This window comes from Staurois parvus, unplaced genomic scaffold (genome assembly GCF_062004578.1).
Source record: "Staurois parvus isolate SC_StPar_1 unplaced genomic scaffold, SC_StPar_1.0 ptg000168l, whole genome shotgun sequence".
NCBI lineage: Eukaryota > Metazoa > Chordata > Amphibia > Anura > Ranidae > Staurois > Staurois parvus.
In genome coordinates, this window is record NW_028317964.1 from 2,361,646 (window position 1) to 2,378,110 (window position 16,465).

The 16,465-nt window shown below is 40.9% G+C and overlaps 1 protein-coding gene across 2 annotated transcripts in view; it reads left to right on the forward strand.

The window, feature by feature from the left end:
• LOC149462779 (CREB-regulated transcription coactivator 3-like) overlaps positions 1-15,567 on the forward strand; it is a 191,787-nt gene extending 176,220 nt beyond the window's left edge. For both annotated transcript variants that reach the window (XM_089676403.1, XM_089676404.1), the window contains one exon: positions 761-15,567. In XM_089676403.1, the coding sequence (XP_089532529.1) occupies positions 761-969 (209 nt within the window). In that variant the 3' untranslated portion in view covers positions 970-15,567. The remainder of the gene's footprint in view (positions 1-760) is intronic.
• The last annotated feature ends 898 nt before the right edge of the window (positions 15,568-16,465 follow it).

The window sequence follows — 16,465 nt, forward strand, 5'->3', positions numbered from 1 at the left end:
TACACTGATTTGGGTTATTTTTGCCAAAGAAATGTAGCAGAATACAGTTTGGCTTAAAATATTGAAGAAATGTCATATGGGTAGTGTTGCTGGAGCGAGAGCAATTGTCATTCAAAGTGTGACAGCACTGAAGCTGACAATTGGCCTGGGCAGGAAGGGGGTGAAAGTGTTTGAAATTGAAATGATTAAAGTAGAACCTTAGGTCAGAAAGTAATAAAATGATGAACAGGCAGGAATTTTAATGCAGAAGAGACATGCTTTGCCACTTCTGCATTAAAGGTACCTGCTTGTCTGCCCTTGTACAGTGAGCTGCACACGCACAGCTCACTGTGCAAATTTGGCAATGGCGTCATCCCCACCTGGCCAATGACATCGTTCAGCGACTGAGACCTGGAAGCCGCCCGCCCGACGATGTCAACGACCAGGGAGGGAAATCTGGGATGCCACATCTGTGGATCCAAGGTGAGTATAGTTGTGCTTTAAAGAATTAATTTTGTTCCTAACTCGCCAACCAAAATCTTGCTGTGCATTGGCTGCTTTCGGCAGGGCAGTTATGTGCTTTCATCTATGCAGATACACAGAGACAAGGGAAAATATTTAAAATCTCTTTGGGTACTTTTCTATTTATAATCAAACCAAGCTTAGCAGTTCTACTCATACATAATGCTGCTCATTTATGTACAGGTCAAGGCTGCATTTAGCAAACCTTGTTTTGACATAGTTCTTTTTGATTCATATTCTCCTTGATTCTGTTTTTCAGACGATACAAGCAACAGTTTATCGAAGGACATTGGAAGTGCGGTAGCAGGAGTTTCCGAGCTGGGCTTCGACACAGATAATACATTTCAGTTGGATGACGAGCTGAAACTTGGACCTCTGAGTTTGGATGGTCTGAACATGTTAAGTGACCCTGACATGATCCTACCAGACCCCACAATAGAGGACAGTTTCCGTTCCGACAAGCTGTGATCCAGACTGCCCATCGGGGTGCAGGCTACTTCGTTCATTTCGTAGACAAACAGAAGGAACTTGTTCGGGAAGCAACTGAGAACAAATTGTTTTGTTTAAGGCTCATTTTCTCTCCTTTGGATCCGAGCTGTTGTAATCACTTAATGGATCTTTTGATATTTGAATGTCGGATTAAGTAGATGTACTAACTTTTTTTGAAGAAGGTTTGAAGAGAAATCTAAAGAGACACTGCTTTAAACCAAGCCAGTAATTTACTTTGTAGATAAGCACACACAATTCTCTGTGAAATAACTTAGGTTGAAGAACTGCATATCTACGTTATTAATGGTGACGTGCCATTGCCTTATCTTTTTTCTACCTTCTCTTTTAGCCCTTCAAGAAACCGTTTATGGAAACTACCCAAGAAGCAACCAATTTACAAACATATTTTTGTATTGCAAAAAAAAAAAAAAAAAACCTCAAACACCCAGTGATAACATTGACCTTGAAAGGATTACCTTACTATACAATCTAAAACCACTGACCTCAACACTTGCTGATTTTTTTTATTTTAAATTTGTATGTGAACTTCTGCCAATTTAGATTAAGAACTAATACTATATTATAAATAACTATACGACAATGAGGTATAATGCAGTAGTGCCTTAGTGCTAGCCACTTTCTTCTGACCTAAAGTGTACGTGTCCTTTTGCACACCTTGCAAATAGGCGCTGGTTGGCCAAACCAATGTGTATGAAGTTGTAGGCCATGAGCAATATGGGGCGCTATATGTCTCATTATTCCAGTATCATGAGTTCCCAGTGAAGGTAAAATATTGTTTTTATATACAGAATGGCTTTGTTCACTGTAATATAGGCGATGGGTGCTCATGTTTATTATAAGCACGATTTTAACACTTTTTTCTCCTGTACAATCAAATGTATTACCCATTAGTTTGCACTATATCTGAGTATTGTATCAGATAGCCAGTAAATCTTTTTGGAAAGGATACAGTGCACAGACTGTTCCAAGAGTGTGATCTGTGATCAATCAAACCTTTTCGTATGTCCAAAGGCTTTTGCTTAAAGCGGAACTTAAGACAAATATGAAAGTTTAGCCTGGGTGTGTACTCATCCAAACTTAAGTGTATTTTTCAATACTAATGCTAATATAAATATCTCAGATTACTATTATAGTAATGTCCCACAATTGTGTATACACCAGAAATCAGGCTGAAAGTAAGTGAATAAATGTCACCCTCCTGCCTAGATAATTTGGCAGAGGCAGAATTGCAACTGAATTAAAAAGGTTATTGGCATGAAACTGTTTGGCTAGGGTTCTGCTTTTGTGATTTTTATATAGAGAACACCAATATTCAGTTGTGTCCAATAGCAGGAATTTGAATAAACCTTTTCTGTCTTTTACAGTGAAACTAGACCCTGTAATGTGTCTAGTTATGTATGTGCACACACCAGACATTTTAATATCTTCCACCCAGTACCTAATAGTTTTCGATGATGAAGGCTACCATTACCTTTTGGAAGTAGTACTAGCTCTAGGGCTGTGTTCATATGTACACATGCACAGTGGTAACAATGCCTGCCTTGAGACTAGCACAATGTTAGGTGGCCAGGCAGCCCCCCCCCCCCCCCCCATCCCTTACTGGCTGCAAAATGTAGCTGTAATGGGTAACGGCCATTATAACAACTTCCCTTTGATGGACAAGTCACTTTAAAAAGCATTCTGAGTTTTGGGTTCACACCTGTAGGTTCATGCTCTTCCAACTCATGGCCGAGTGGTGCAGTCTCCTCCCAGAGATCATGACTAGAGCATAGAGATCCAGTTATACACTGGTCAGTATAAAGCTGCTGAATGTGGCTTCCTGATGTTGAGGAAGAGTGGAGCAGGAAAAATCTTTTAAGAGTAATCACAAACCAGCTAATGAATGAACCCTCAGTATGCACCAAAAAGTTGCAAATTTAAGTTGAATAGACTCTCTATACAAAGTTCATGTGTTTGCACATGTATGAGTGATACGTATTTGCTTTATATGGTTGCAGTATGTTCATCCCAAGTTTTGACATTAGAGTTGCATTATGAAAATCTAACTGAAAAAAGCGGTCTGATATGTAGCAGTTTGTCTCTGCTAACAAAATGAGTTTTTTTTGGTCCAAGATGGCAAATTTTTCATCTGTTTTTGGATCCAATTTTCTAGAAATAATTTGCACTTTGTTTTGGTAAAGGAGCAGTAGGGTACCAGTGCAATTCTGCTTTTTTTATCCTAAATTTTCTGATTCTCAGACTTTAGTCCTTTCCAACTAAATGAGGAATTTTTAGCTTTGTAAACTTTGTATGTTTTTAGCCTGGAACAATATATTTTTAATCTTTGTCTACAGAAGTGGTTACAATTACAACTTTAGGTTATCTGTTCCTTTGGTGGGTAAGGTTCATTTTGTTTTTCTTGGTTGTCTATACGTTTTTGGAAACTAACTTTGAATCTAAACTAGTTTTATATGGAGTTTATATGGATACTATGACAACGAGGTCTACTTTCCTGAGGTGTGAAGATAGCTGCAAAATCTGGAGCAGCCTAGTGATTCTTTAGTTGGTTGGAGCATCTTCTTACTAATACAAGCCTGGATTCATTTTACATCCAGCTCCTGTGTGAACATAGCCTTTGGCCCCATTCAGACCTGTGTGTTGCACTGATATGCAGTAAAACTTGCTTTACCGCATCGCATGATCCCTTCATTGCAGTTCCATTCTATTTTGAATTGTCATCCCCTTACACCTTGATAGCGCACCTCAATGCACAGCTGTTTTTGATTACCACAAAGCACATATGTGAATCATCCTTATGTGGTGTGATGCATAAAAAAAAAATATGCAGATTTTTTGTTTTTGTGTTTTTTTCTGTCAAAGTGTTACCAGCCCATTCAAAATGAATGGGGCTGTCTTAATAGATGAAAATGCACTGGGTTAACGCAACACCAAGTGTGAATCTGGCCTAAGGATTAAACTGCAAGAGTGAATGATTCTTTTATTACTAATTGATAAACCTCCCAATAGCAAGGAACAAAGTTGCAATGCATACATTTTTGTGATTAAAGCCTTATGTTCAGGGACTTTTTGCTGAGGTTCGACCTTAGCACAGTGTGTAAATGAGCTGATTGATTGCAGTAGGTAAAATCATTTATCATCCAGGGTTAAAATTGCCCATTTTACTTATCCCTTAGATTAGCTTGATATGCTTGAATCTGACTGCCAGGTGTGACATTCTGTGCACCTGATAGTGGGGTGATCATGATGACAGGCTCTTTCAAAGTCAAGATTGGTTGCTTTCCCTGCCGAAAATTTTCCATCATGTTGGAAACTCTCTTAGATACATGATTAGTGCTTCCTACTTGTAGGAAAGAAATGACAGAATATGTGTTGCATTGTCCTCATTATGTGACTTATACAATATAGAGGTTGTTCCTGAGTTTACTGAGGTTGACCCTGTGTCTCCATGCCTTTTGTGTTCAGTGAGATATCTGCCAGCTTTACCCCTGCTGAGCCCGCACACCTCCACAGACAAGCTAGTGACAGAATGCATATGCAGTGTTACTGTAGAACAGCAGGAAATCCATCTTAAACTAGAGTTTTTCCTACAATATCTGAATTTATCCACCATGAGATGTCTTAGCACGAATAAGTCTGATTAGTCATATTTTGCCTACGAAAACTGACCATATAGAAATAGGGGAGCCCCCATTGCTAAGTTAATTTTGAAGATGCAACTTTTCCTGTTGGTAATTCAATGACTTGGAACAAACCTGTGTATATGGAGTGTCAGTGCAGTTCATATTCAACTGCATGGTTTGGATCAATAAGATGCTATGTAGTAAAGCAAAGATGAGGATGATCACACCACAACTTGCCCCTTCAAAAGCCTTTCTACGCTGGCAGCTCCTGGATTTTAACCTGAAAAATTCCCTTTAGGGCCTGTTTACACTATTGCACTGTTGTAACGGGTGGCACTCCACTGTATCTTGTCCATGGTTTTGTGTGCAGCCATACATTAACGCGTGTTGTGCTGCCAAAATGCTACATGCACTTTTTTGATGTGATAACACTTACATTTGATCTTTTTAAGTTCACGTGCTAATACAGTATAATAGTATCAATGGGCCCTCGAGGATTGCAGTGATCCACGCAAGGGTGATTGGGCCGATCATTCTGGTAAAGGAATTACATAGGTTAGACAAAAATATGGAAACACTATGTGATATTCTGGTGTGAAAGTGATGACATGTTTCACACTGAAATGATGCAACATTCTTTTTGATTCTGCTGTGTGATGACATACCTAGCTAACAGGTGGGAATCCTCACTTTTGTCATTCACTGCGTGCACTGCTAGTAATATGGCATCATGTCAGAGCTTACAGAGTTTCAAAGATAGCAAATTGTTGGTGCTCGCTTAGCTGATGCCTCGGTGACTGAAGTTGCCAATTTAATTGCCGTGTCGCGAGGTACAGTATCAAAGATTATGACAGCATATACAGTTTCTGGGAATATATTGTCTGATGAGCATAAGCGTGGTCGACATGGTCAACTGACTGAATGAGACAAAGACATTGTGCAGGATTGTGACCCAGAATAAGAAAGCAACTGCTGCAAAAGTGGCTGCAGAGCTCAATCTCGGTCTTCCAAAGCTGTTTCTGCAAAAACTGTGCAGAGGGAACATCATATGCAAAACATTTACACGCGAGATGCAATTGACAAACCACTAGTGACTGATATTAATGCTCAGAAGAGAAGAGAGTAGTGCAACACCCATGAATCGTGGATGATCCATCAATGGAAGACTGTAATATGCTCCGATGAATTGAGCTTCATACTGTCCCCAACCACCGGATGTGTTTACGTGTGGCGAACACCATCCCACGCTTACTACCAGGGCAGTGTTGTGCCAACGGTAAAGTATAGTGGTGGCACAATCATGGTTTGGGCAGCCATATCTTGGTATTCTGTAGGCCCCATCACCTTGAAAGGTAGAGTCACTGCCAGCGACTATGTACAAATTTGAGCTTACCATTTCCCTAAGACAGCGCCATTTTCCAAGATGCTCCAATTCACACAGCTGGTGTTGTCAGATCACGGTTTACCAAGCATGCAGACGAAGTCTTGCACCTTCCCTGGGTGCTGCAGTCGCTGGACTCCATATCATGGAGCCACTACGGTCAATTTTGGAGAACAAGGTTCTGTCTTGTTTTCTGCCTTTTGGCATCTCTGCGAGAACTGGAACAATTTTTGCATGAAGAGTGGTATCAGATTCCATTATTCACCATCCAATACTTATATTTGTCAATTCCCAGGAGAATTCAGGCTGTCTTGGATGCCAAAGGTGGTCCAACGCTATATTAGGTAACAATTTCATTCTTTTACTTGATGTTTCCATAATTTTGTCTGGCCTTGTATTCTAGTTGGCTGGCTTTACCAAATTGGGGCTCTGACATGGAGCCAGTAGTCAGGTCAGGACAGAGTTGTGTCAGAACTAGTATTCTACTTATTCTCAGCCAGTGGTTTAAAAACTACTGAGATTTGCTAATTGGGGTGAAGAGTACAGACTGTAAGTGATCATCACTCCTGCTCAGTCAGTCCAAGCCCTAATCCCTGTGAAAATCGAATATGGCCATGATTAAAGGGGTAGTTCAGCCACCTTGCTTAGTCTTCAAAAGTTATAATAGGTGATTGCTTCATGGGTCACATCCAAAATGAAAATGCTTGTATCATTTGGACCAACCCTTTAGTATTGTAAAAAAAAATTGTGTCCAGCAATGTGTCTGCTTCTTCCAACAGGACATGTTTAGACGTAATGTAGTCAGCGATAGATTGTATGCAGTCAGAGACTTTTAAATTCTGTCCTGGAACAAATGTTGTAAATCAGAGGTTGTAACTTTTACCCTGGGTCCACTGGGTTAGTAGCATATTCAGAACATCATCAGTGGAAACCTAAATATTTCCCTTCTTCCAGATTTTCCTTACTGGAGTAACATGGACTTTTGGTAGCCAATAAGGTATTCGCTGTCACCTATTCACTGCTGTGCGGTTTCACATTGTAGGTCAACTGCATGACACAGAATAAAATAAAGTCCAAGTAGAAGCAATTCATTTTTGTTCATTAACACATTCTAAATGTGAAGATGAACACATAGTTTTCATCTTCCTTACTAAAAGAAAAATTAATCAAAAGCTCAAGTAAAAGTCAATTTCGCATGCATTAAAATTGCAGTAAAATGCTATCTGTGTACAAAAGTGTTTGAAAAGAGAATGCGTGTTACATGCAGTAGAAAACCAGCAGTATGAAAAGGCCTGAGAGCTGGAATCTTTCCACCTATCAGTGGGTATAATAATATATAAGAGGGCTGTCTGTATTTCTATAGCAAGATATCCACTTCTGCTTAACATTTTCCACCCTGCTTGTTGGCTGAAATCCAGTTTCTACGGTAACTTGATTCTTGTTTCTTGCTCAGTGCCGTTATGGAAACCTGGGCAGATCTGTAGACGGGAGCAATTTGCCCCCAGTGCTGTAATATTTATGGCAGATACTATAAACCATATATATCCTGAGTTGGCGAAGAATAGTTTCACTAGTGCCTTAGTGGGTTCTCCATAATGGTGACCATTCTGAAAGACCTTGTCCGTGTGCATGCTGAATTGTGATATAATGGAAAATACCATTCAGTTGAATTTTGAATTGTAACTTCTCTTTCTGGCATTATAGGCAACACATGGTCATTATGAATGGTAACCTATCTTAGTGGAATTGGGTGGGGGGAGGAAATCGCAGATCTGTGAAAGCAAGACAAAAACAGGTAGTATGTTTTCAGACAAACAAGGAGCTACACATGCCGGGCAAAGCAGCAGGTTTACTTAACTGCCTCCCTCTTAACCTGTATGCACCATCCCATGCTTCCCCATTCCTCAAATCAACAGCAAAAAAAAATACTCCATACTGTCAGGTATGGGGAGCATGTGAATCACCCTCTTGACAATGTTGGTTCTTACTGATTGGCAACTGGGGCGCCCATCAGTGTCACATGAGTTAATGAGAGCCCTTAGACCGTATGTAAGTTCCAAGTCGCAATCAGAAGCTTACACAGGGCTTTTTGTTGTCCCAGCAATCAAACGGAGCTTCAAGGGCAAAGCACAGGTTCACTTTAAAGCAAATTAGATCCCAAACACTTTCTGTTGGCCACTTAGTTGAAATGTTTTTCAGTTGTTTAGAAAAAAAAACTTTATTAGGGTTAAACATTTTCAGGCTGCAGTAGTAAAAAAAAACATAATCTATACTTATTAAATGTTTAGAAAAATTAATCCTAGATAAGGTCAGGCCTTAGTAGATTTTTGGCGGTATACAACATGCTTGGTATAGAAGCAGGAATGAACTGATACACGGTGATGCATTTAATAAGAGAAGCTTTTCCATCTGTTTTATTAACACTCAGCAGCTCTTTAAAGAGCAGATTATGCAAGGCGACTCCCAAGCCTGAAGTCAACTGGGTTACATGCATAACAAGAAAGGGGATCATATGTCTTCCCAAAACCCTTTTCTCTGCAGGAGTAAATTATAATTATTGCTTTACCCCCCCCCCCCTTTTTTTTTTAATACAAAACACAAAAGGTTTTTTTTTTTTACTTTTTATATCTATACGTATACTAAAACACATTTCTATCTTAAGGGCTGAGTTATAAAAACTGGAGCAAAGAAAAATGGTTTTGCTGTTTCCAGATTTGCTTGTCTACTGGTGTAAGAGTAGAGCTAACACCCGATTAGTTGCTCTGTGCAGCAGCCAAATTTCCGTCTCTAGTTTATTTTGTCTATAAATCAGCAGGTCTGTCATCCATGTTGCGCTGTAATAATTTAGGGCAATGTTGACTGTACATTATTGTATAAAGAAATATTTACAGCTATGTTGAAGTCTGTAGCCAAAGGAGGACATGTACATGTGTTGTGTGTGAGAGAGTGAATGCTCAGTACTTTATATTTTACTGCCATTTTTGGTCCTCTCTTCTAGTCTGCTCTTGTGTTTTACATTTGGAAATGGTAATTAAATGGCTTTCCTATTTGTAGTCATCTTATTTTGTGACTTACTATATTATTTCAGTGCTCCACCTCTATGAAGAACACATGCAGGGGCAGAAACGGGTCCTGGACCCAGGGCACATAAATCGCCTGGTATCTTCCTCCCAGTCAGGATGGGGGAGGGTGCAAACCAATAAGTACATGTCAAAATCGATTGCACTGCCTGTTTGGGACTTCTGTATGCATAGGTTCTAAAATGCAAGCAGTCCAGGCATGCCAGCAAATAATGTTAGGGAATGGTGCTGCCTGAAGGGATACAGGGCAGACAGTGCAGTCAATACACATTGTCAGGATAGCTGTCCAGACTCTGAGGAACCTGGTTGGGAAGCATGTGATATCAGATGACCAACTTCCCCTCTCCCCCAGCCCTTGGGTCACATAGCAGTCATGTGAGTTGCCATGGTGGAAGTTCTGATAATGAGCACTAGCCAGCAAACCAGTGCTGGCTGGTGAATAGTGGTACAGGTTTGGTTTTTTAGACATGGCAAACACCAGTAACAATTCCAATTACTCAGAACCACCAAATGGATGTCAGGTTAATTATATTTGTACAGCATAAAATAAAGCCAATGTCACGCAAGTGTCCATGTTGTTGGTGGCAGATTTACCAAGCTACTTCTTTTACTTTTTTTTTTTTTTTTTTTTTAGAAAGCCACTTTCCTGCTTTCTAGAGTTGCCCCCTTGCTAGCCAGACCAGTGAGATGTTCTCTTGTTGATCTCTTTCTAGCAAGATAGATTTGGCAGTCATCCACATTAGCAAGGGAGTGATTTCCCTGAGGTAATGGAAGTCTCTTCTGGTTGACACTCATGTGGACATCAGCCTTAATCTGTCACAATACAGAGGTTACCTTTAGTGAATGCCACAGGTCAAGCTGTGTACTAGATTCCGAGATTGAGGTATGAGTTTATATGCAGTTCTCTACTTTTCCTGTAAAGTCTAGTGTGGCCCTGCCCTTTCTCTGTAGTGTCCCTATTGGTGGGTAAGGTGTCCACAGCATTAAAGATTTAATAGGGAATGTTAGTGGGTGGGCATTTTTGGGGCCAACTAGGAAAGTTCAAATTTGCATATTTGGCTGATTTGTATTTTTTGGATTGGACCGTTTTTTAAAGGTGTAGTTTTATGCTCTGTATGAATGGTCCAGGATTGTGACAGGCTTTAAGGGCCCTTTCACGCTATTGCACTTGGTAATGGATGTTGGTGTGCTGAGGTGCCATGCTGAATGGTATCCCAACTCAAATTGATGGACAATTGTTGCAGTGCAACATAGTAATGTACATTGCAGTACGCTGCCAGAAATGCTGCATGCACCTTTTTAGGTGCGTTGGGCAGGTCATTGAATTGAATGGACTTTCTTGATTCAACGTTCACACATGTGCAGCTCTATAGTGTGAATAGGCCCTTAAAGTTTACTTGAGTTTGCGCATTATCGCTTCATTGCAGCATCTCACTGAATGAGCCCAGTTGAGTTATTTGATGTGACATAACTGGCATGCCAATGAGGATCTGGTAAATACATGTATTCTGTATGAGCAAAACTATCATAGTTATGTGTGTGGGCTCAAAGTTATCACTGCTAGAGGAGGCTGAGAGTCCTGCCAGCAGGTGAGGGGTTTAGGTTTCGGCATAAACCTCTATTGGTGAGTTGATCTCTTCCATGGGTAAGGCTTCCCCTTTCAGAAAAGGACCATCTCTGATGTGGTCACTGTCTGGGTTAAAGGGATTTGCAGATTGTCGGATATGCCTTCCTCAGTGTATGCTTGTTATTTAGTTGCTATGACAAAAATGTGCACTTAAGGATGCACTTATCAGATGTGTTTAAAAAGATGTTTTATTGTAGAGATTTTGTATTGTAATTAAGATTGTTTTAGTCTTTTCAGTATATCGTATTGTAAGTAATTTATGTTTAAATGACATTTCTTTTAGTCCTTGGTGTAATGTTTGTCCGCAGTTAAGCAATGAATTGTTTTTGTTCATCCTTTTTCTTCATTTCCATGACACAAGCATTATTTATGCATCTGGGTTTTTACTGTTTTTAATAGGCATTGTGTTTTAACTTGTTCTTTGCCAAAGGGATTAAAGGGCTGCAATATCTGGTCGTAAAGAAGTGAGTGAACCTTGTGCATTGATAATAGACGTGTAAGCCGTATTATTTCACTAGCCGTCCTTGACATTTTCCTGTTATGACTGCTGCACTGGCCTGTTTTGGCATCCTTTGAATTAACATAATATATTGGACTCTTCCCAAAGACCTAAATACAGAGTCCCTGTTCATTCATACCTAGTAGAATCCGTTCCAGTTCTAGCGAACACATTGACAGATGTGCAGTCCACTGTTATAAACCAGGTGTGACGCACACAATAGAAAATCTAATTATCCATGCTGTGTCCTAGCTTCCGTGTAGCTACTGGCGGAGGCTTTTTTTTTTTTTTTTCCTGAGCAATTATCAGGCTTGTGCAGATTTATTCATGGTTTTACGTGAGCGGCTCAACTGCTCTCTAATCTTTTCCATGAAAGAATAAGCGGCAAAAGGACAGACACTTGGCATCCAGATCAATGCTCAGAACGCCTTTGTATTTTTTTGCTTAAGGGATTGGAGCTTCCAAAGTGAAAGTTTTGTGTACATTAACACAACTTTATTCCACCCCGATGTTCACACAGGCTTTTGATTGTGTAAGAGAGTATACAGTATAAAAGCTGCATCTGCAAAACTTTTGGCAAGCTTCAAGTGGCTTTGTTTGACATCTTTAAAGCTGAACTCTTGCATAGTCCCTATTTACCTTGGGCCAGCTTGGCACAAAGCAACTATGCATACATGATACTCAGTCGGCCTCCGAGGAAGATGGTAATCACTGTAGTAGTCCGAGCTATTACAGTGGTGGCCTCGATTTTGTGGGTGCTGCTTATCTGCATAGTAACCATAGGGTGTCGCTTGCTTGTCACAGCCACCAGTTAGAATATGCGTTGAATTATTCTCAACGAATGCAAAGCGTTCTCTGATTGGATGGGATGGGGAGTAGAGGCGGTGATGTCCCTATCTCCACCTTGCACACATTAAGCCCTCATGCACACATGACATTTTGATAACGCTGGTAACGTTAGCTGTCTAAAGTCACGTTAAAAACTTGACTTTTTCAGCTTTTTTTGCCGTTTTTGCATTAGCGTTTAGCTGTGTTTTTGCCGCGTTTTGTGGTTTTTAGCGGGGTTTTTTTTTGGTCACAAAACGTCCAACAAAGCTGGTTTGCTGTGTTTTATTGCGTTTTGCCATGTTTTTCAGTGGTTTTATAGCTAAAAAAACTTATCTAGAAACCCACTAGTTTGAGGGGTTTTTTTTCCTGCCAAAAATGTTCCAGCAAAAAAAAACGTTTATTTCAGCCTATGTGTGCATGGACACATAGGATAACATGCTGGAGAGTATATTGACTGTAGAAAAAAATGTAAAATGCCAAAAACAGCCGCTGTAAAAACACCAAGTGTGCAGGAGGGCTAAAACAAATGCAATGCGTCGTGAATGGCGGCCGTGCTGAGCGCTGTTGTTACAATGCCGAAGAGCAGTCTCTTGGCGCAGGACCTGGAAGACGGCTGCTATCACTGTAGTGGCTTGAGCTTTCACAGAGGCTAATCGGGTATCATGAAAGCTGCTTGCAGGCTTTACTAGGATTCAGCACTGCATGAAACTTGCTGTAAGCCTGCTAGCAGCTTGTTTAAAGTGACAGCCAGCACTCCCATTAAAGCAGAATGTAAGTGTATTTCCACATTGCAATTACATTTCGGAAAACCCTACTGTGTTTGTGTTCCCATTCACATGAATGGGAACAGTTTGAAATGAGAGGAAACTCAATCTGTCTTTACTGACAAAATGGACACAGAGTTCCCCTCAGTAACATACAATGCAGAAACCCAAGTGCTAGATCCTTAACCCTTTGTAAGGGAAAATCTAGTTTTCACCTGATTAATGAGATGTTCCATCATGGTACAGACAGGGCTATTGTGGCAAAAATCAACGCTCCAGCAAGTAAAAAGTAAGGTGCAGTTTTTTTTGTTTTCTTTTATATGTGTGAATGAAATCATGTAACCAATATAAAGTAGGTGTTATCCCAATTTAGCTGTAAAAGTGGAAATACACTTTAAATCTACTTGGTGGATGTGTGCTTCTGTATGCTCTCTGCCAGTGGTGACTGGGCCAGGCTCCAGCTGCCCATCCGTCTGGTGGCATCTCCCCTGCCGCTTTTTCCACTCCTCTTTAGCCATTGGACAGCCATTGGTAAATATGTAGCCTACGAAGGATTACATTGTTCCCACAACCCGGTTCTGTTCTCTGCATGCCAACAATGAGCCAGGATGTGAAGTGTATGGTACATGTGGCGTGCAATGTACAATGTAAAAGCACCATTATGAGGAGCATAGTACTTTTTTGGCCACTAAAACTTTGCACGCTACTCAAACTACCTTCAATTTTTTTTTTAGCGGCAGTCCTTCGTTCTGCTGTAAGATCTGTGTTAAACATTGCCCTACCAGAAGCTTTATTTAAAGGCTTCAGCAAAGCTACTGGCCTTGATCACACATGCCTTAATCTTTGAAGAGCGATCTGCATTCAGATCACTCTTTAGAGAGCATTTGGCAAGTGGCGAGAAAGCATTGTACCACCTCCTCACCTGTTGCTTTAACCCTGCACTAGTGTGCCACAACCATGTACATTGCATGCAGTTGTTGGGCAAGTGCAGAGCAGCCCTATTAACCTGAATGGGTTGTGCTCAGTGGGCGCGGCACCCCCTCGAAAGCAACAAGGGGTATAATTCCTGCCATGGCATGTGCACACCCCTGACTTCTGCCTCTGCAGCTGAAGGGAAGAGGTCAGGGGTGGTAAAAAAACGTGGCCCAAACATAGGGATCTGCTGCCCCTTAACCACTCGTGTGAATTAAACCATACAAATACTTTTCTGAAGCCTGTGTGAACAAGACCTTTAGGTTTGGGGTTTTGGAAAATGTTACATAGGTTTCTTGCTAAAATAAAGTCCCATGTTTGTAATCCTCTCATGTAGAGTATAATCCTCTCATGTAGAGTAGAAAAATAAAGCATTCTGCAGTTAGTGTATATTCATGCGCCCGCTGTTGCAATATAAAATAATTTAAAGCTGAACTGCAGGTATGATATTTACTGCATAGTTACATTGGTTCAGCTTGGCACAATGTACATATGGAAGTCATACCCAAGGGACTGCTGGGAAGGCAGACCATCACTGTAGTTGTCAACTGTAATGCAATGATGGCAAGATCTTCCTTGTCCAACACATTCTGTGCAAGCAACTGCTCCACTGCACATTGAACACTGCCATTGTCACCATTCATAGACCACCTTGTATATTTTCCAATGAGTACAAGGCGTTCTCTGATTGGTCAAGGCAGAGGGGACGGTGATATCACAACCTGTACCTCATTTATTCAGAAAATGCCTTGTATTCATTGCAAAATACAAGGTTTTCTATGGACGGTGGCAGATGCCAAGTGAGTAACCTCTTGTGGTCAGTTTGCAGAGGGGAAGCTGCTTGCACTGGACCCTGAAGATTGCAGCAGTCACTGCAGTACCACCAACTACTACAGTGATTGTCTGCTTCCCCAGCAGCCCACCAGGTATGAGATGAATATACTTTGTGCCAAGCTGGACCAATAAAGGTATGTAATTCAGATTATTCCTCGAGTTTAGCATTTAAATGCTATAATCAAACAGCGACTCTGCAAGCATTTTTATGTTATTTAACAGCACAAATCTCCTTGAAAATAAGCCCAGTGTCTTCTTTACATGTCTTGTTTATTCCTCTGTAAGATAAAGCTCAATACTAGACCAATTATCAAACCCAACCACAATCATTATCAGCAGGAGTCATTTCAGTTAATACAGAATATCCATACAAGCTGTGTGTCTGCTCTTTAAACCAGAAGTATGTCATCTTGTTTCAGCAGAAAATGTAATGGTATAACGAAACAATGGTACACGGCCTAAGCATTTGCAAACGCAGTACTTTAATATCCATTTCTGCAGTTTACATTGAATGTGTTTATTGCAATGCAAAAAAAAAAAGAAAATGCATGTGCGTTACAACAGAACAAATGCAGCTTAAATGCTTTTTTCGCAGGTCATCGAACATATTTCATTTAGCCATTTGGCACACATTACTCGTGTTAATGCAGCAGGTCATGCTAAACTGCTCACTTCACTAATGCCTTAATGTGCCAACAGCATAAAGCATTACACAACCTTCTCTCCCTAATGTGCTAAGATCGTACCCTACCAATAGTAATAATACCGGGCCGTCTTCAGGGTTTCATTTAGCTGGACTGAAAGCAAATGTCTCATGCGAGTTTCCCTCACTTGTTTCTGTTGTAAAATGTACAGTGGTATTTAAAACATGCAGTTCATGAAACTAGTTCTCTGTTTTGTAATGCGTCATTTTACATCTTTCTTAATTAAATTGCTGCAAATAAAACTCTACATTTGAATGTGCTTATTTCAGCAGCCTGTCAAACGTTTCTATTTTGTTTTCAAGACCTTTATACACCAGGTATTGGAGAACGTTGTCTGGGCTCATGGTACGCAGGTTATCTCTCTGGGGCATCAGTGGTAAGTAATATTATAAGTACATAGGCAGTAGCTCCCAATGAAATGGCTGTTTTACTGATGCTTCAGTCTTATGTAACTTAAAGCGGAGCTCCACCCAAAAGGGGAAGTTCCGCTTTAAAGCTTTGTAGAGGGAGGAGGAGCCTGCCGTACTGACCTCACGCCACCGTGTCCTCACGGAAGTCCAGCGGCCATCTTTGTGAGTGTTTTTTCCATTTCTTTGTTTCCCACGTGGATGCTCCATCTATTCAAATAAAAATGACTACACCATGAGCACTCCTTTTGTGGCTCGTTTTTTTGCGAGCTACTTCCCCTAAGGTGGACTGTGTTTCTCTGCTGGTTCTGTCCATGGTGGAGAGGTCTGCTGGAGTCATCCCTGTAATGCAGTGAGAGGCCAGTGGTGTTCTTTTTTCCATACCATGAGTATTCCGGTGGACGCTTTCCCTACCTCTGGAGGAGCGGGGTATATTACCGTATTTTTCGCTCCATAAAAGCACTTTTTCCCCCCCAAAAAAGGGGGGAAAATATCAGTGCGTCTTATGGAGCGAATATGGAGCGCCCGGTCCGGTATTTCCACTGCGGCCGTGTCAGAATACCGGGCCGGCCGCTCAGCTCTGCAGTGGGACCTTATGGAGATGACTGCTGACCTTTGAGGAGGTGGGGAGTGGGTACCTGAATTTGACAGGTACCCGCTCTTACTTCTTTGATCTTACCTGTTCCTCTATCCAGCGGCACGCTGTCTTCCGGCTTCTGTAGTGTGGGCACTGGGCAT